This window comes from Plectropomus leopardus, chromosome 4 (genome assembly GCF_026936395.1).
Source record: "Plectropomus leopardus strain MGB_pleo_1.0 chromosome 4, ASM2693639v1, whole genome shotgun sequence".
NCBI classification, from domain to species: domain Eukaryota; kingdom Metazoa; phylum Chordata; class Actinopteri; order Perciformes; family Serranidae; genus Plectropomus; species Plectropomus leopardus.
This window is the reverse complement of record NC_142179.1, coordinates 14463377-14483206: the sequence shown is the minus strand read 5'-3', so window position 1 is coordinate 14483206 and position 19830 is coordinate 14463377. Positions and strand designations below refer to the sequence as shown.

General features: G+C 41.1%; 1 protein-coding gene across 2 annotated transcripts in view; it reads right to left on the bottom strand.

The window, feature by feature from the left end:
• efna5b (ephrin-A5b) overlaps window positions 1-15039 on the bottom strand; it is a 109827-nt gene extending 94788 nt beyond the window's left edge. Inside the window, exon 1 of one of the 2 annotated variants that reach the window (XM_042488237.2) lies at window positions 13879-15039. In XM_042488237.2, coding sequence (XP_042344171.1) covers window positions 13879-14003 — 125 coding nt within the window. In that variant the 5' untranslated portion in view covers window positions 14004-15039. The remainder of the gene's footprint in view (window positions 1-13878) is intronic. The other variant, XM_042488236.2, reaches the window with a different exon arrangement.
• Window positions 15040-19830: the final 4791 nt, after the last annotated feature.

Sequence of the window (19830 nt, the reverse complement as noted above, 5' to 3'; positions counted from 1 at the left end):
CCGTGGAGCTGATGTCGCTCAGATTGACGAGTCTGACACTGTCAGGGACCTGGCGACTGACACCTGTCTGTCTGTTAACAAGAAAAGTGGGAATACGGGGCCGATCTTTAAACAAATTCAGCATGATACTTATGTTTTTTATCTATTTAAACCACTTTTGAGAGGTACGAAAAGTTAAACAAATATATAAATAAGAATCCTGAGAACAGACAAAGAAGAAATTCCCACAGAGGAAATGTGAAGCCATCATCAGTGCTTTGGGTTAAGGTCACACCAGCCTGACAGGCAGACAAGCTTCCGTCACATTCACGCTCACATGTCTACGTTAACTTCATTTTTCATGAATTGCGTGCAAAGGTTTGCAAGTGCTACTCTTCTTAGACATCACAAACAGTAATGAATATTTCATCACTCCACCCAAAGCCAAGCGCACACTCTAATCCAGCGCGAGAAATATGATGCATCTGTTTTCCCACAAGCTAATAATCTACTTCAACTCTGTGCCTCATGAAAAATAATACCTCTGAAACATCTGCAAATTGTTAGGCTTTCCATAAAAGGTGTAATGAACAGAAGGCAAATTAGCATTTTCTAAAGCTAACCAAAAATTTAAAAAGTGGAAACTTTCAAACCCATTTGAAGTGATGGGGTAAAATATATATTGATTACTATCTATTTGAAATAAAAACCTAAAATTAAGGAAAGATATTTAATTCAAGAATAAAGCAAATGGCCAAAAAATTAATAATAATTAAATAAAATGGTGGTATGGTAAAATATAAAAATGTATAAAATTCATGTGCTTTTGTTCCAGATTCTGCAATTTTGTATAAGATTTCATTTTATCAACAATTTTGCCTATATATAAAACTGCATATTTGTAAATATGTTAACAAATTTGTAAGAGTAAAATGTGACACAGTTTTGAGAATTTTTATTATAATTATGAATATTCTGCAGCTACTTCTTGTAATCAATTTTTAATTCTTAGTTTTAAAATGTTGAACTTTTTTTTCTTTATTAGAAAGTATTGTTATTTTAAATTGATAACAACATTTGTTTTTAAGTTTAAATGTGTTTACAAATTACAATTTAAAATTACGTCTCAGATAAAAAAAAAAATCCTTTTAGGAACCATTAACAAGTGAATTTTGAACCAAACTGCATTTCATGGGAAAATCTCAAAAGTAATATTAACCCCCAAACAGCCAGGCCAAACGCTGTATCATTTATGAAAAAAAGCCCCTTCACTCCCTCTTATTTGTGCTTCCGTTTGCCATGCACGCTCTAATCCTGGCTGGAATGTCTCCGGTCGTGGAGTCCTGCGGCCCGCAGAAACAGAACAGCAGGTGAAACTTAACTCTCTGAGGACTTGTCCTGCCTCATAGCTACTCCAGTAGTTCCCCTGATACACTTAGACCAGAGCCTCCGATACACAAGAGCCAAAATGTGCAGGAAAACTTTTTTATTTTCATTTTCTCAAAAAAAAAAAACCAACCTATTTTTAAAACATGTAACCATTTACTTGAACTTTTCCAGTAAGTTTTTTTAAAAGGTATTTTTAAATGTCTGTTTTAATTTCTGCCATCCTATCTGATCCCTGACATCTGCACCTTTGGAATAACAGGCAGATCATTACAGATTATAGACTATTTAATTTGCCGATGAAGTTTATCCTTGCTAAATAGCTTGAATCAATGTTGCCTAATTAATCCTTTTTTTTTCCTTCAAAATTTTGCAGTTAACATCAAAAACTGATTCAAACATTGCTGCCATTTTTACCTCTTTGTGTCTAGCTGGTGGCACATTTCTATTGTTCCTGGTTTTGGCCGCCATGTTTCATCACACACACCCGTGCACACACTCTTGTCTCTGTATTGGAGGTGAGATCTTGAGTAGAAACATGGGGGGGGGGGGTTAGGGCCTTGACTGTTTTTAAAAAAGATTAAAAGGAAATAAAAACAGACAGAGAAACGGGGGGGTGAGAAAGAGAGTGTCAGTCAAGAGCTGCAGCCACAACACTGAACCTAATGCTGACAGTGGGCATGCTGGGTCACCTCAGCAGGACCTCTAGAGCCAGGGACATGGTCAGTACAGTTAAAGATGTGGTAATCCCAAAGAGAGGAAGGGAGGGAGGACAGGAAAAAGAAGGACAATATGGTACAAGAAGCAAAAGAGCGGGAGGAAACCGACTGGCCTATATTCCAGGGTTACTTGGCGGGATGAGGAGCAGAGGGCACAAGCAGGCAGGGCGGGGGGATTAAGACAAAGGAGAAACCTGCAGCTGGTCAAATTCATAGATGCACTAACTTCTCAACCCCTAAGGTTTCGTGACCAAACTCACGAAACCTCGTGATTTAAGAGATCAGGTGATGTTTGCCCTTCAATAACTTTATTTTAGTTATGTTTTCAAAGCTCAACAGTGAGATTAAGGACATTAAAAACTTTTGTATGCATGACAATGTGGGGGAAAAAAAACACTTCTGAGGATGTGGCCATAGGCAGCGCTCATCACCTCTGTTTATCCGGAGGGCTTAAGCCACTTTGGGGACTCCCCTTAAGTCTCACTTATCTCATTAGACCCTTAAAACTGATTAATATGAATGCCAGCAGAGGCCAGCTCAAGGCATTCTTAAGAAAGGAGGGAAGGAGGAAAAGAGAAGAGAAGGATGGGGGGGATTTTAGAGGAAGGGGGTTTTTGTGTCTCCGGACAATGAGCTGATGGCTTTTTAAGCCTCTCAGTGGCTCTGGGTTAATACCCCGGGCTGCAGTCATGGGATAGGCCGCGGTTCAAAGGCTGCTGCACTCGGAGACTCGCTGCTCGCTGATTTAGAAGAAGAAAATAAACAAGCAGAATAAATACCACATCTCCTGCAACTTGAACCTCACTAAAGAAATAATGAACTGCCCTTCTAAATCAGAGAGTGTGTGTGTGTGTGTGTGTGTGTGTGTGTGTGTGTGTGTGTGTGTGTGTACATATGTGTGCCTGTCGGTCTATGTACTTTAGGGTGTCATATTTGGTTATGTGGGATAATGTTTGGAGTAAGCCAGACCAGTCAACGCTGGGCTCGGATGAGAGGAGAGGGTGAAGATGGGATTTATCACACATTCCGGGGATCAATCATTTTCCCTTCAGGGGAAAAAATACACAGTACAGTTACACACAGGAATACCAACCACTGCACATAAACAAAGACTGACATGCACACACACACACACACACACACACAATGCAACTTCACAAAATGGGAAAACTATCAAGCAGCTCTCTCAGAGGAGCAGGCTCAGAGAATTGGGTCAAGAATAGTGCTGCGCTCTGCTATAGTAACGGGTGTCTGTTTCTGCTGCTTCATTAAAGCAGGCATCGATGCAGAGGTCGGCTCAGGATAGCTACGCACGCACACACACATTTACGCATGCACAGGAGTAACTATACAAGTGTGTATGCGCACCAGTTGCAGGCAAAGGCACGGACATGCAGGCACACAAACACAGAAACCCATAAACACAAAACACTTGCTCGGATTAACATCAAACCCAGATTCATCTGAAGACGTCAGATTCGGTTCTGTGTTATACATTTTTAAACATGATTCATTATCTGTTTGATTTCAGACTCTTCTTAGAGCTCAGATCAGACGAGCATCTGTTGCCTAATAAAAGACTTGGATCGAGGAGAGGAGATCTAAAAAAAGAGCTTTTCATGCCAAAGTAGAAGTCGTTGAAGTTCAGTTCAGCTGATTTCACAATTTGACAAGATGTTTTTTCAATACGCAGTATAGTCAGCAGTGGAAGAAGTACTCATATATTTTACTTAAATAAGAGTGGCCATACCACAGTGTAAAAATACAAGCAAAATTCCGACATTCAAGATTTCACTTAAGTAAAAGGACGGAAGTATCAACAGTAAAATTTACTTAAATTATTAAAGTTAATGTTTTGTAGAACTGACCCATTGAAAGATTTTTATAATACATATATATATAATAAAACTCTTCTGAAACAAAGTATTTAACCTATTCACCTATAATATTGTTTGACTAAAAGTCTTTAAGTGTCTGACATTTTCTGTAATAAATTATCAAAAGGAGTTAAAGTAAAAGAGTAAAAGAGTAAAAGAGAGTAAAAGAGTAAAAGTACAAGTAGATGCAGGTAATATAAAAGCAAGCGGTCCAAATTTTGAGAATTCTGACATTTCTTACACTCGTAACATACCCCAACTTAAAAATGGAGCCAATAATATATTTGAAGAAAAGCAAGGTCATTAAGTTAAAGGATTTAATGAACAAATCCAGTTTTTCCTTCTCTCCCATTCCTTTTTTTCCCTGTCTTTCCTGTCCTCCCTTCCTTCCCTATTTTGTAGTAAGTAATTAAAATACTTAAGGGATATGTATTGGACAAAGTGTATACTTTTTTAGGAAATATATTGGAGTAAAAGTTAAAGTTGACAGAAATATAAAACCTAAAGTAAAGTACATATATTCCAAAAAATTCATTAGTACTGTAACCAAGTATTATTACTTCACACTGAGTACAAGTATTAAGTACCTCAAAATTGTACTGAATTACATTACGTGAGCAAATATACTTAATTACTTCCCACCACTGCGTATAGTAGATATAAAATATATATACATATATATATATTTTGCATTTTATTTTTGGTCAAAAATCCCACTTAGCCTTATAAGACCCCAAGCTGTCAAACTGATGCAGCGAGAGAGACAAGCTGAGTCCAAGACAAACATGAAGAGATTTGTAACAAAATGAGATATCCACTGTTAGAATTACAATCATGCATAATTATACACATTATTCATCACAATGAAAAGAACGCATCATTTTATGACCTTGGCTTGCAAAGTGGATCTACTGCTGAGGACAAAAACAGCTCATTCTTATTGCACCAATTTGTCTCCGCAGCAGATATATAGCATTTTGGAATGAAACCCTCCATTAAACGGCTACATTGTGCACACATCCCGGCTTTCCGACTGTGATACATGCATTTCAGTGGAAAATGCACTTTCAAGGGCACAGTGTGCAATGTGTCACAGTAGTTAAGACCGGGATGCAACTTTAGCGCCACAGCACTAACCCCCAAGTAAACACAGCCCCCGTGTGTGGGAGTCTTCAGTGTCACAGGAAACAAAGCAGGGGTCTAAACCTGAGCGGGTTTAATCCTGTCTCTGTAAAAAATAGCCCCAGTGTCACTAAACCCGGACCGCAAAGACGACACCTCCTCGGGGTGACGACCCGGAGTCTGTCCCCTGGAGAACCAACCAACCACCGTCGCCACCAGGGAGACAGAGAGAGCCACATGCATCTTTAAACCCTGGCAAGGACAGACAAGGAGGGGGAGGTGGATGGCGTGGAGGGAGGCAGATGAGTGAGGATGGATAAGCTGGAAACGAGGGAAACTGCCACCTTTTCTTCTCCACACTCTGTGTAACTCCTGGCTACTACATGCCTCTCCCCTCGTGTCTGGCGCTCGCATTATACTCCTCCTCTCCTCCCTTTTTCTGTCCGAAAGCGTACTACAACTTCAGCTGTGCACTCCCAGAGCCATTCACACCATTCTCCCTCACTCCTCTCCTTTGCCCTCCCTTCTCTTTTTTTTTCCTCCTTGCTCCGTTTAAAGCGCATGCATTACTTTCAGCCCTGGCTATGTGGAGTGGACAGAGGGGAGCAGAACAATGGCCGCCTTTCAGTCTCACGGCCCAGCGTTGAGGGGGGGGGCATTGGCTGCTAGTATTTTTTCTCTACTGTCAATTCAAACAGGCTAATGCAGCTAGCTTATTATTGGCACGTCTCGCCAGGATGGTAGACTGAACAAAGTGAAAGCAACATTGTTTGTTTATTTACATTTATGTCAGTGGGAAATTGTAGCAGCAGTGGGAGCTTTACAAAGAGGCGTTCGTATTAAAAACAAGGCCAGCGAATCAATTAGTTCTTTCACCTTTCTGTGACTTTGCCAATGCAAACAAAGGAACGTCAAACAAAAACATGCAAAACCATCTATGGATGCTTGCTACATACATGTTAGGAGGTGATAATGCCATTTCTGACTAAGAAGAAGAACTTTATGACTTATAAAAATTCTATTTGTGGATATGAAAGTTTGAAAATGAACCAAGTGGATCTCAAATCCAAAGGGAACGCAGACCACACAATTGTACAGTCCCTCAGTGTGTTTCTCAGTCTGTCTGCAAAGACGAATTACCTCATGAGTCATTTACAACTGGCTACAACCCGTCAATTAGGTCTTTATTCACGAGTTGGAGATGTGTTCTCTTCTGGGATCTATTCTCCACACTGCTGCCCAGCTAGAAAAACATCCAGTCACTCCCCCGCAGCCCCCCAAGTTAAATAAGGAAAACGGCAGTGTAAGGTCCGAAGCCAGCCTACCATGAAAGGAATTATCTGTGGAAAATGTGTCTGGCAAAAAGTGAACAGTCTCAATCGTTCCCGTCACATTTTCCAGTTGAATAGTGACAGTAAGAGAATTTTTTTTTTTGAAACCCATCAGTCGTTTTGGCCTTTACATACTGGTGTAGTTCCTGTAAATATAATTTGACTTTGACAGTAAATGAGTTTAACGAGGTCAAATCAAGCAAAGCAGAAGGAGCTGGTTTAAATCAAGCAAAATGTATGTAGCCTTCACTCCAAATGTACACTTGAAATGCTTTGGGCTGTGAGCAGAGGGCACAGGAGGGTATCAGAGCTCTCTCAGTAGCGCCCCTTTCTGGTCAGGGATGATAGATCAGCCAAGCGTTACTACAGTAACAGCTGCTTTTGAGCCTCCATCTTACAGAGGAGAGCAGAGGAGGTGAAGAAGGATATGGTAGCGCCATTTTCAGCCACGAACGAGGACTTAAAATGCACGATAGCGAGATTCCTAGACAGGCGGAGTGACCCTTATTGGACCTGCAGCCGTCCTGTATTCCTGTTAATCGCTCCTTTTTGGTCTTAAAATGAAACATAAGCTTTTCTGATATGGGAGCCGATAAACCAGACAGAAAAATATTTTTTCTCTCTTTGTCTACTGTGTTCATATCAACTACAAATCTACTCAGATGTTCACAGGAAAATACAACTTTAGAGTGCCAGATCTGTTCCCACAGCTGCACAAAGTAACTTTAGAGGAAATAAAGAAACAGTTGAGGGGGAAAAAACTTTCCATAACTTTGATATTTTGAGCGAAGCTGATACAGTGAGAGTAGAGACAGAGAGAGAAATTAACCGCTGAATAAACAAACTAGGAACAACCAACGAGCAAAAAATGGAAACATTATTTTTATCATTGTCATGGCAGAATATAAGTCTTGCATGTGGGCATTGCATAAGCTGGTTAATACTTTATTGTTTCCAAGTACAGCTATACGGAGCGTTCCCCTGAAAGCCACGGCTTGCATGAGGGCTAAAAGACAGATCGCCCAGCTGATAGCAGCGTTTCAGCACTCCATCTGACCTTGGAGTGATTTCTCTGAAAACAAAAACCTAGACATTAAAATCTGGTTCCCCAGGCAAGGGAGGGAAACATGTGCAACTGAAGTAAAGCTGCCATTCAATATTGTCCATTTCTGTCAGTATAATCGCAGATCCATTCCGTTTTTGGTGGATAACCAAACATTTAAATTGAATGTGGAATTTTTAAGACTCTTAGTACCCGTGCAAAACTTTTAACCTTGGTTGGGCTATGAGTAATATTTATCTTATCATAAGCAAACACAGGATTTCTGTTTGGACAAATAAATCAACAAAATTAAGGTCAAAAAAGGGTATCAATTGTTCCAAAGGAAGTGCAAGGCGTATTTTAGAAAAATGTTTTATTGTATTTTTTGACGAAGGCAAACTAAAAAACTACCTACCTTAAAAAATATATTTTTGCAAAAATAATTTGTATAAATATAAATAAATCAACAATAATCAAATAAAAATGCATTTTTAAAAATTCAATAAAAAATAATACATGTTGGCAATATCTCTTTTTTTCCTAGTTGTAGGCTGCCTTTATTTCAGTAGGATTAGCATATCCCAGACTACAGCCTGACCACCAGGCACCCCCTGCGACAGGGCTGCTTCTGTCCGCCGCATAGCACCTCCACAAGGGTCACGGCCAACAGTCCTCCCCCTCTTCCACCGCGCGCTGAAGAACAGCTGCTCTGCCAAGCACATTGACTAAGCATTGACTACTGCCTGCTGGGCTCATTTTCTAGTTAATAGAAAAAAATCTAATTTAAATGGAAAGTGCATTTACAGGTCTGGTGAGAAAACACAGAGTGCCATTTAAAACCTAATAGAAGTATAACATCGCACAGCGCCGTCATTACAGTTTTGCTGGTTTTCCGTCAGGTTCCTGTGTTTATTTTTCTACAGCCTCGTCCCCGCTCCTCTTTGTGTCTCCCGTGCACTCGCCTGTCCCCGCAGCTCGGCCGGTGCTCGTGCTTGCCAATGCCACAGGCATGAAAGAATGACAGAGCAAGGGGTCATTAACAAGAACTAATCAGCCCTCAGACGGAGAGACAGAGGGAGAGAGCCACAGCAGAGGAGAGAGTAAAACACAGCTTAAAGCAAGTCAGTAGAAAAATGATAAGGGGGGCAGGAAACACTAGCAAAGGGTCAAAAACTTTGGCAATCAAAAGCGATATAAACTTGATTTTAAAAATTACTCATTTTTAGAATTGGAATTAAAAATAAAAGTTAACACTAAAATATATCATTTTCACATCTTTTGGAGACAGATGGGTATATGGTCTAACTTTCCACCTCCATGCATGCTTGCCTTTGTTAATGTACAGTCAGCAGTTGCGCACAAGCACAAGCGAGCACGCACACACACACACATACACACAAGAACAGATTGACAAGACGCTTATTCATGTCCCACTGGTCTGTGACAGGTAATGAGAAGTCCAGGGGAGAAAGACGTAATTATTCTGGTATCTATGAGTCTGAGGGAGAGGAAACAAGCCCTATATGACCTTGTGGCTCATTTGCTACATTGCACACGCGCACACGCTCTAACACGAAAAAAAATTCACATGCACAAAGACGAGCCAGGCACGACTGCAACAAAGGAAAGTTGCCTTTGATACCAGCGACACCACTACTTTACGTATGGCTTCCAGTTACAGCTACGTTCAAAAATGCGTTCCAGGCTGTTTGTTGAGCTACAAATTATGCATCGAAATACAAATCACCTTGAGCAAATTGCATGACCACAACCGCATCAAACTGTTAATGTCAATAACAGCCTACACTTCAAGGAGAGTTCTAGTTACTAGTTTGTCATTCACAGGCCAACTTTCTGCTTCGTTATTCCTCGCCGTGTGTGTGTGACCTCTCCCTGAGCTCCTCTCAGAGTGTGCCTGACCTCTGTGCGTCTTTCTCCACCATCAACCGTGGAGGGACTCCCGAAATATCTAATTGTATTCATTCATTTTCTGTGCCCGGCAAGGAGACAGACGGAGAGAGAAGGAGGGAGAGAAAGGGAGGGAGGGAGGGAAGGAGAAAAAGACGGGGAGAGCGCCGAGAGGTAACACGGGAGAAAGGCGAGAAGGGATATTGGGAAGAAGAAAGGGCAGAGGGGGAGAAAGGAAGGGAACGGCCGTCTCCTCAGCATTACAGCTGAGACATCATTAGAGCCACTGGCTGTCCCCTCATTAGAATAAATACTCACAAGCAAAGACAGTCAGCGAGATAGCAGAGGGCAGAATCCAGACAGTGAAATGTGCCTGTATTTTAAGTTATTTCAAACTGAAGGAACTCTCTAATGACCGAAAGAGCTTCAACACTTCACCCAAGTGTATTTCAAAATAACTTTTGATTGGCAAAATGCTCAAAAGTTAAAAAATAAAGAAATAAATAAACATAACATAAAAGTGTGTTAAAGGGAACAAAAGAGGAGATAAATGTGTTATTCAGAAAAAAATTAACAGTTCGCAAGTTTTTGGTCTCATGCTAGAGCAGCGATACACAACAGTGGACTAAAGCCAACACGACACCATGGAAATCCCCTCAGCCCTGAATCCAAATCGCCAACAACACAAACACCAAGCAGAAAGAATCATAGCACCACTGACGCAAATTGCGAGACACCAAACCAATGTAAAATTCCACACTAATCTACCAATTGCTTATAATTCTGACTGCTGGAAAACCAAATAGAAGAAAATTCTAAACTGCAAAAACATTTTTGTCAACAAAAGTTTCCATTTCATATACAAACAGTCCTTATCTGTAATTCCACATAAATACTCCTGACAGACTCTGCTGTAAACGTGTCTATATTCATATGTTTTGTCTACCATCCACTCAAACAACAGCAGGAGTGACTCCTTGAGTCTCTGGCCCTTTCATTTATTTTTTTCATATCTATGTCTAGTTCACTCTATCTACCATCAGTTTGCAATACATGCCACATTTAATTAGACATTTATAATTTTTAGCTTTCTTTTAGCCACTTTTTAAATACATTTTTTTTAAGTTTAAACTCTAAATTTATTGTAGGAGATTTGCTTGGCAAAGTGTAAGTTAAAACAGTTTTTAGTTGGTATTTTCATCTCATGTGATTAAGTCAGTAAGCAGACTGTAACGTATTGCACACGCTGATGTGAACCATCCAACTTGAGCACAACGATTTCAAAACAAAACAGATTTTATGACAAAACCAAATTCAAACTACAGCTTTAGTGTGATGGATTATCTAGCTGGGGCAATTTTCAAGCGGCAGTTTCATACAGTGCAAAAATGAATGGCGACAAATGGCTTTTTCTGGAGGTAGTAAAATGAGCCCTGAGCGACTGTTCACACACCAATAAGAAAGAATGCAAAGAGAGAGTCAAACTTGAAGAAAAAACATCTTTTTAAGGCACCTGCTAACATTATTTCTGATTGCTATTATAAAGTAACATATGTGCCTGTTTTTGCGCGTGGGGCTTTCAAACAGTAAATTTTTGAGGCAGACAAACTTTCAGCGTGACTGTGAAGCCTCAGAACAAAGGCAGACGTGTCACAAGTTACGGTGCAGTGCCACACCAGCGCTCTACAGTAATGAACGAAGAAAGGGACTCAATATTTATTAACCAAGTTATCAATAAGACAAGTTTGCTATCTGTCCCTCTCTCCCATCTCCTCCCTGCTGTTGCATTACCTTTCTGACTTCCTGCCTCAGGCCTACAGGGGTGAGAGTCAAACAAACTCTATTTAGAGTAAGTAGAACGGAGTGACTGGTGTTAGCAGCGTTACAGCCTCTGTGAAAACCTGTTTCCTTTCCTCAGGCAAGTCAAGGCTTCAGAAACGGATCAGGCTCAGGAAGCTATCTATTTCTCAGATTTGACTTTGGGACACAAAGAGCGTCAAAGACACAACATGCATGCAGCCAAAGGGATCACAGAGTTCTTGTTTTCTCCCCTCTCTGTTTCAGCGTTACTGTGTCAGATCTGAGATTAACAGATTTACTTAAATTTCCCTTTTTTTTCAACAACACTTTTTTGCTTTCACTGAAAGTGAGAAAACTTGTCAGCACATCTGGAAGATATCAAGTTGAGCGGCCAGTCAAGTCAAAACTTTTTTGCTGAAAAAAAAAGCACTTTCTAATGAAAGTATGTCTATCAACAGCAGGAATCTAGCTTCAACTCAGAATTGTGTTTGCCTCTGTTGAAGAAAGCGCTCCACAAATAAACAGCCAGGGTAAGTCGGAGTAAAGACCCAGACCACAACAGTCATGGTCTACGGTATATCAGGCCGAGAATCTACGCACCCCGCTAGACTGGCCCCAACTTCAGGAGAGGGCTTACAGTCAGCCCTCCGTTTGTACCCCTGACCACTAATTGCTTCAAGCAATAAATCATGTTTTCCGAAACTTCAAACTGAATATAAATAGTTGTGCAACAAATTCAGCATGTGCTATTAATGGCTTTGTGTGCACTTGGAGGCTAAGCTGTGGATTTTATTCAACAAATACTAAGTGCCCTTGGCAGTTGAGTGAAAGATCTCTGTAAACTCCACCAGCAGTGTTTAGACTTAATAAGCCGGGGACAAGGCTGTACAGTCTGACTCCATAAGGGACCTTTAGTGGGAAACGCTGTCTCGACAAACATGTACTCTCAACACTGAGCTTGACTGGAGCCTGTCCGAGCCGAGAGGAGTTTGATTCGAGCACTGCAGCACATCTGAGAACTTTTATTTTAACTTTGCCTACATTCTCTCTTGTGGCCCACTGTAGCACATAAAATCCTCACTTCACTATTAACAAAGCTAAGTCTAATGTCAAAAGCACATGTGCTATTATTAATATTAATTAAAAGCGAAAAGCACACTTTTATTCCCAAAGCATTTAACAATATATGAATTAACTGTCTGAGTATTTTTATTTTGAGACATTAGGGTAGGATATTACTTGTGCCCCTTGTTAATGAGCAGCCTTTCCTGCTCACTAATAGGTAAAAATTTGAGAAAAAATATTTGATGTTTCAATTGTGTCCATTTTACATTGAGTAGGCAGCACACTGTCACACAGGGTAAAACTTTTCAAAAGTTTTAAATGGGAAAGTTCCTGGTTTCCACACTACACTTAATGGAATAAAGAGCCTTCCACAGTTTCAACAATGACGCTACACTGGTTTTATAATCCTGAATTTATTTGCATTATTTAGAGTTTAATTTTTTATCAAATCCATTACTTGATTTGTAAAACTTTGCAGTATTCCAAATTTCATTTCATTTTTTTATTTACTTATTTATTTTTTTTATGTTTTAATAGTTTGCTCCAAATTTCAATGAGCAAACATTATTAAACTGCAAAAAAGCTGTGCAGTTGCTCCTGAACTCAACTAAAATTAATACAGTATTGTTCAAGGAAACATTTCCGTACAGAAAAAGTGATTCAAGAACTATTTTAAAGATTAATTAATAGTAAAAAATAAATAAATCACCATAATATGCCATTGTGGCTCCAGTCTAGTGTCTTAACTACTCAAAGACGAGTTACTCATTTTATGTCTGCCACTGGCGTCTTTCTAATATTCATGAAGAACTGCGTTATGTACTTTTGGGTGTGCTGAGACCGCTGTGCGTCCATAAAATTGCACTGTACTGAATTTGCTGAAAGAGGCGTTTTAAAAAACTGATATTTGTGTTCTAATTGCCTACATTAAGTGTCGCTAGTTAGTGTTGAAGCCTCACACAGTAAACACACTGAACGCAGGAGCTGCTTTTAATTCTCACTGCACAGCTCTTAGACGTTTGGCCTGCAAGTTAAGTTTTCTTCAACAGAGCAACGAACCTATTCGCAGTGTGAACTGAGTAAATGAATGGCCCCGTTTAATGAACTTGGTGGATTTGTGCTGATTGTTTGCGTTTAGCCTGGTTGAGACTAGTTAGATACTGGTGCAAATGGGTCCAGTGGGGTCGTGTAAATACACAGTCTGAGTCCGCCGGACCGAAAAACAACACACGATGGTTTTATAGCCTCTTACAGCTCTGAACCTGTGTATACAACTAGAATAACTCACAATGAAAGGCGAATTTCCCTATCTGGACAATACTGACAGCGGGTGCAACAGTAGACGACGAATGTTACGCTCAGGCCTTATTACGCACGGTTTTAATGTACAGTTTCCTCGAGAGACGCGCTGTTAACGAGCAGTTACGTATTGAAAATAAGACAACCTTTTAATACTCTTGTTCCCATCCTCAGCTAAAGCCTGTACCTACAGCTACTGGCTCACTGCCCTCACTGCGGAGAATAAACACCGATGTGGTCCAGCAAACCTGCGAACCCCGCGGTTCATGCAGATGCGAGGAGAGACGGAACACCGCCGACTCTCCGCTGCAAAAAAAAAAAAAAACTGTCCGGTGTGTGAGGCCACTTACTTGGCGTTGGTCCGGTTCCAGAAGACGGCGTAGCGGTCGGCCACCACTTTGGAACTGGGCTCCTGGCTAAATACACACATCAACAGCACCAGGCAGACGAAGAGGACCATTTCCATTTGCAGCATCACTACAGCGAAACTTCGGGCACGTATTCCTCTTCAGTGTCGGTCAGTCAGTCGAGTTGTACGGGCGCTTCAACCGGGACAGGTGATGAGTCTCGTTCACATGTGGCCGCGTGTTGCTGGCGCAGTTTGCGAATGCCAAACAAGTAGAAATGCGTACAACATAGAAAAGGGAATAGCGAGGATGTGCGCATTCGAGGGGGACACTGGAGATGACACTTGTTCAGGCAGACGGGAATTTAAAGTTATACAAAAACGGACGCGTCACTGTGTTGTCTTTCTGCTGCAGGTCGAGGGTCCAGATGAATCACGGGTTTTATGTCATGCAGGATGTCAGCTCTGACAAATCCGTTGTGGGCTGACAAAATATTTCTCCCACTAATGCACAAACAGTGAGATCAGCAGCAAATGCGCAGCACAACAGGCAGTGTCTTCTAGTAACGTCCCCCCTTTCTGCAGGGAGCTACTGGATGTAGCCTGTGTCAGGACAAATGACAACTGCTGAACACTTCTTCTTACTCCAAACCCAAAGCGCAGGGGGATTAGTCAGTCCAAGATGTTATGGGGGGAAAGAGAGAGAGAGGTTCAATGTGTCCAATGACGCCGTGTGGCGCACGTCAGATGTCCATGTTCTCCAGGCAACTTTTTAAAGCCATACAGTCAGTCACTGGCAGATGAGCGGCGGCGTTTGACTTCCGTCTCCCGCTTAAAAAATATCCTTTCTCGGCGTTTTACCGGAGGTGTCACGGCCGAGGTGGGGAGGAGTCCTTTTCGGTGGCGGAGAGAGGACGGACAACGTTGTGTTTTCTCATGCGCTTCCTTCCGTGGCGTGTTTATGTCCGCATCCCAAAGTGTCCTCCTCATATATAAGCCATCGTGCGACGTGCAGGTTTTGAAAAAAAATCTCCCATGTGCGCCCTGTGTAGTCTTCCTCTTTCTTGTGTTTGGGGTTTTAAGACGCCGGGACACGCGGGAAGGTGAGGGCAGAAGCAGGCAGCTCCAGACGCCGACTGAGAGAGTGGGTTTGGTTACGGCGGCGCAGGGGATAGTCCCATTGGTTTGAAATTATTTGAATGGGCGTCGCTCGAACAAAGCAAAGCCCCTCCCCCGCCTAAAACCGAGCTAATTCAATTACGGAGAGGTAGAGCTGGAAGGGGACTGGGAGAGGAGGTGCGCAGGACAGGGATCGCTTTTAACTCTACTGTCAGATCCGAGCAGATAAGCGCACGGTGCTATTTAATTACATGCAAACGGACGCGGCGGAGCAAAGAAGACCATGGACTCCAGTTACTCTCAGTTCAATTGAACTCAATTCAAATGTATGTTTTTTTAAAATTAATAACTGGGGAGATGGCTGAGTGTACATTAACAAAGCCTAATTATTTTTATTTTATTATAACATTAAATTATCCTATGGTAATATTCAAGACAGAAATATAGAAAACGTAGCAATTGCGCTGTTCCGCTAACTTAAAGATTTCTAGACAAGGCAGCTTTATCACATTTTATTCAACTGTCCAATCCGTAGTGCTTTACAGAGCAATAAAATATAAAACACAATAAAGGATGCAGATATGCAATACAAGAAATAAAAAATACATAATATATAAATTTAAATAGATTTACATTTTTTAAATAAAAATAAAAGTGACGCAAAAGTGCAAAGATTAAAAAAAAACATAATTTAAAATGATTTAAAATCAAGTTACCAAAACGATTTTTTGTTCACATTTAATGTCTGATTCCACAAAGGTCACATATATCCCACAGGTCTATGAAGAAAGACAGGCGGAGGGTGCTGCTGCTGGTGCCTCCTTGTGATGGCGTAATGCTGAGAGATGATGTCCATGCAGAGGCTCCGGGTAGATGTGACAGGGCAGCCTGTTGCGGGGAACAGACTGAAGGGGGGTTCAGGGCGCCGCTCCAGCGCCCAGACGCCCCGCAGTGGCGAGCAGACGGGATAGCTGACTCAGCCGGGGGGACAGATCCAAGTCGGAGTGCGCCAGGGGAACCGCGTCTGTCGTCGCCTTAAATCAGACAAGTGTTCGCGAGGAGGATTTATGAAACTTTAGAAAATGAGCAGCAGGCCTTAATTCAGGTGGGAAATCCCTAACGAAAATATCTGTTATGTGAATTCATACGGATACAATGTGCAGGAGGCGAATTTATAGTGACCTGGTCTTATGGCATGTTTAAAAAAAATATGTTTCTCCAGATTTAGGACTGTTGGGTGGATTTTTTCTTTTTTTTTTTTTCTTGTTTTTTTAGGTACGTATGGTTGTGTGTGTCACCAGTGAAGGATTAGATATGACAAATATGTTTTTGAAAAGACACGTGAATTTAATTATGTATTTCCCCTTCTGCCCATATGTCATGTTAAGCTACAATACAGTTAAAGTAGCAGTAGGAAGAACAAAAAAAGTTTGAGGTTGCACGAGTTAACTCTTAGAGCATACCAGCACAAAGTAGTCAGTGTTGAAATATAAATCTAAATAAAATGTAATATTAAATTATAAAGCAAAAAAAAAAAAAACATATAGAAGCCTCAAAAAATGAAGACTCTCAAGAGGTAAGTGAAGAGTTTTTTAGTATGCTCTTATTTTTCTCCACTTATCCTCTGTAATGTGTCTTTCAGAAGATAAGTTATATATAAGAGATAAAAAATGAAAAAGTAAGAAAGACCTCGAATTTGCCATTGATATTTTATCCTTGTGAAGTCAAGAAAATGAGATTCAGTTAGTTCTACATGTATACTGCATCTGTGTGTGTGTGTGTGTGTGTGTGTGTGTGTGTGTGTGTGTGCAACAGGTGCAGTGTGCCGTCAAGGATACAGGAGGAGAGTGAAAAGGCAGAGGGAAGGAGGGAGGAAGGGGTGAAAGGGCATCTAATATTTTAAGATAATCCTCTTGACCTCTTCCCTTACACTATTGTAAACTCAGACCACCACACAAACTCCAGCAAGTATTGTCACGTACCAATTTTTCTTCAGCATTTTTTGCGATGCACTCACACACACACACACACACACACACACACACACACACACACACACACACACACACAGAAGACACTATCAACCACCAGGGCAAGAGGGGTGGGGAGGTCAGCCTGGAGGTCAGTGAACATAGCTGTTTTCACACCCACTTTACAGCTATGACTACATTCCTCTCCTGCTGCGTCCCGTCTCTCTCTCTCTCTTTCTCTCTCCCTCACACACACTCACATATAAAAACAGAAAAACACACTTGATAACAAGCATATATGACTAACTCGAGCACACAGCACATACCCCCAGCTGCTTTCATTTTCTCTGGCAAAGAAACAGAGCTTTCCCTCCCCGTCCCCTTCTCTTAACCCGCTGTCACTATCATAGTGGGCTGCGTTGATTACTTCTCATGCAGGCCCATTTTCTCCCTCACCCCCCATCCACATGTTCCAGCAGAGGAGCACAAAGATGGCTGGAACTCTATTTCCAAAAACCTGGGTGTATTTTTATATTTGATTGATTAGTAAGGAGGGAAACAGTACCTACATGGGCGATCAGTGATCAGGCGATGAGTTTTTTTCTTTAAAATGGACGGAAATTTAACAAACTGTCATCTTTTTTTCAGTCTGTTTCAGCTCCCTTTTTGTTATTCTATTTCATAAACTGTATACACATCTTATGCACACAAAGTGGCTTTTGATTTTACCACAGAGTCTCATCTTTCCCTCCAAAAAACTATTTAACTTTGAGGTTTTATTGTCCAATTCAATTTTGGTTGTGATCCTAGTAATGCCTTTTTGATACAGGATAACTGGTTTCATCAAGAGCTTCAGTTTGATATATAGAAGTCATTCTGGCCAAAATGACAAGTGTCTGGCTCCAAGCCTGAGATTTTCCTCCTCCCGCACACAGTAATCTGTACGCTCACACAGCCAGGGTCACAGCAGGGTGAGATGGGAAGGCTGACTGACTGACTGGTTGGGTGGTTCGCACCTTTTTTTTTAATGTTATTGTTCTTTTGCCAACCGCACAATTAGAGAGCGCATCATAACACAGGCTCATTAAAAAGATGTGAAAAATGCACCTCGGTATGTCTGGTGTCAACACGGCAGGTCGGGCATGCCAACAGGCAATTACGGACATGAAAAGCAGAAAAGATCCTTTGAAAGAGTTCTCTTGAAAATATCCGTCAATTAGAGGTGTCTGTGACAACAGCAAAAACATGTCACACCATTTGGCAAAGCATTAATTAAAACTAATCTAATCACCTTTTTCTGAATTGAGATTTATTGTATCCATTAGATGTGACTTTTTGCTAATCAGTCAGCAAGATGCCTTTACATCAAAAGAGATATAAAACTAAATCACCGAGTGGATACAGACAAAGTGGCACCTTACAGGTATAATGGCTTGCTTTTAATGCCATAAACCATAAAAAGGAAACATTAGATCTGCTCTCAAGACACCTTTAAAATCATCCTCCCTCATCATCAAATTTCTATAAAGTATCCCCATGGTTTTACAGTACATTACCACTGTATGCACTGCGCTGTATAGCATTTCCCTAATGTTATGTCTGTTTACCGAGAAACGGCATTGGGATACAGCCGATTGAGCAGTGTACCGGAGATCTATGTAATGATCTATTCAGACAGTGTAGCAGCGAATCTCATTGATACCCAGCTCACACTTCCATAAATATGATGCTCTCTCACAAGCCGAGGCAAAGGGATAGTTGTCAGTTAGAATTACTGAAAGCACTGTGCATGCATTGTGCCCTGTAACCCCATTCACACTATCACATGCGTCAAACTGTGAGCGCAGATTAGGCTGGGTTACGTATGAGGAGAAAATAGGATTTTGCCTCTTCAGAGCACAGATGTGATATTTTTATGGCCATTTGAGAGGATGATAATCATATTTCTCCTTTATGCACAAAGACATGGGCTCCACAAGGAGTTAAAAATAAGCACTTGTGTGTATTCATAATTCGGAGAGAAGTTTGACAATCCATTTAATTCCACATCTTACGCACGAAATCCCATATTCATCAGTCAGGCTCAAGAGGCAAGTGTAGCATTTTTCAGTGTCTGTATCCTGTATATTCATAAACTTGACACAAACCTTTCTCATTACATCTGAGCTCATCGAGAACATTACCTCCCGTCTCCGTCTCGCTCCCTCACTCGCTCTTAATTCTCCACTGCCTCCCTCTTTAGGATGCATATTAGATTAAAGATTTTATTGTCACACTCAATGCACTTAGAGCGTTGGCAAACTAAATCACAGGGAGACAGCATGTCATAGAAGAGACACCTTGGGTTGACTAAGTCATGACGAGCCAGCACAAATCGATGAGAGGGACTAATCGGATGTATCTGCTGGGACGGGCCCTGCCCTGAATCCAAATGATGGACACCAGATGGGGACTGATGTTGCCATTAGTACACCATCAGTGCAGTAGACAGAGCGATGTAAGGACAAGGGCTTCCTATTCAATGAGGAATCAGGTTTTCAATAGGGACAGCCAAGGTCCTTCTATTCATAGAGGGAAGGAAGGAGCCTACAGTGGCCATATCTCGTCTGTGTTTGTACGGGTGAAAGAGATAAAGAGAGATGAAGAGAGATGGTTATACTTGTGATGACCCCATGCCCTCACAAAGACAGAAAGATGAGGACAAGTCCGGCAATCCTAAAAAGACTACATGAGGATTTAGAATAAACAACAAAATCCATATCCAAACCCATGTGACTGGAAAGACAATGATTCATATGAGCGTTTTCCTATCCGCCTTCTCTTGGATTGAGTTTTGGTTACATTTAGGCAACAACAACTACTTGGAT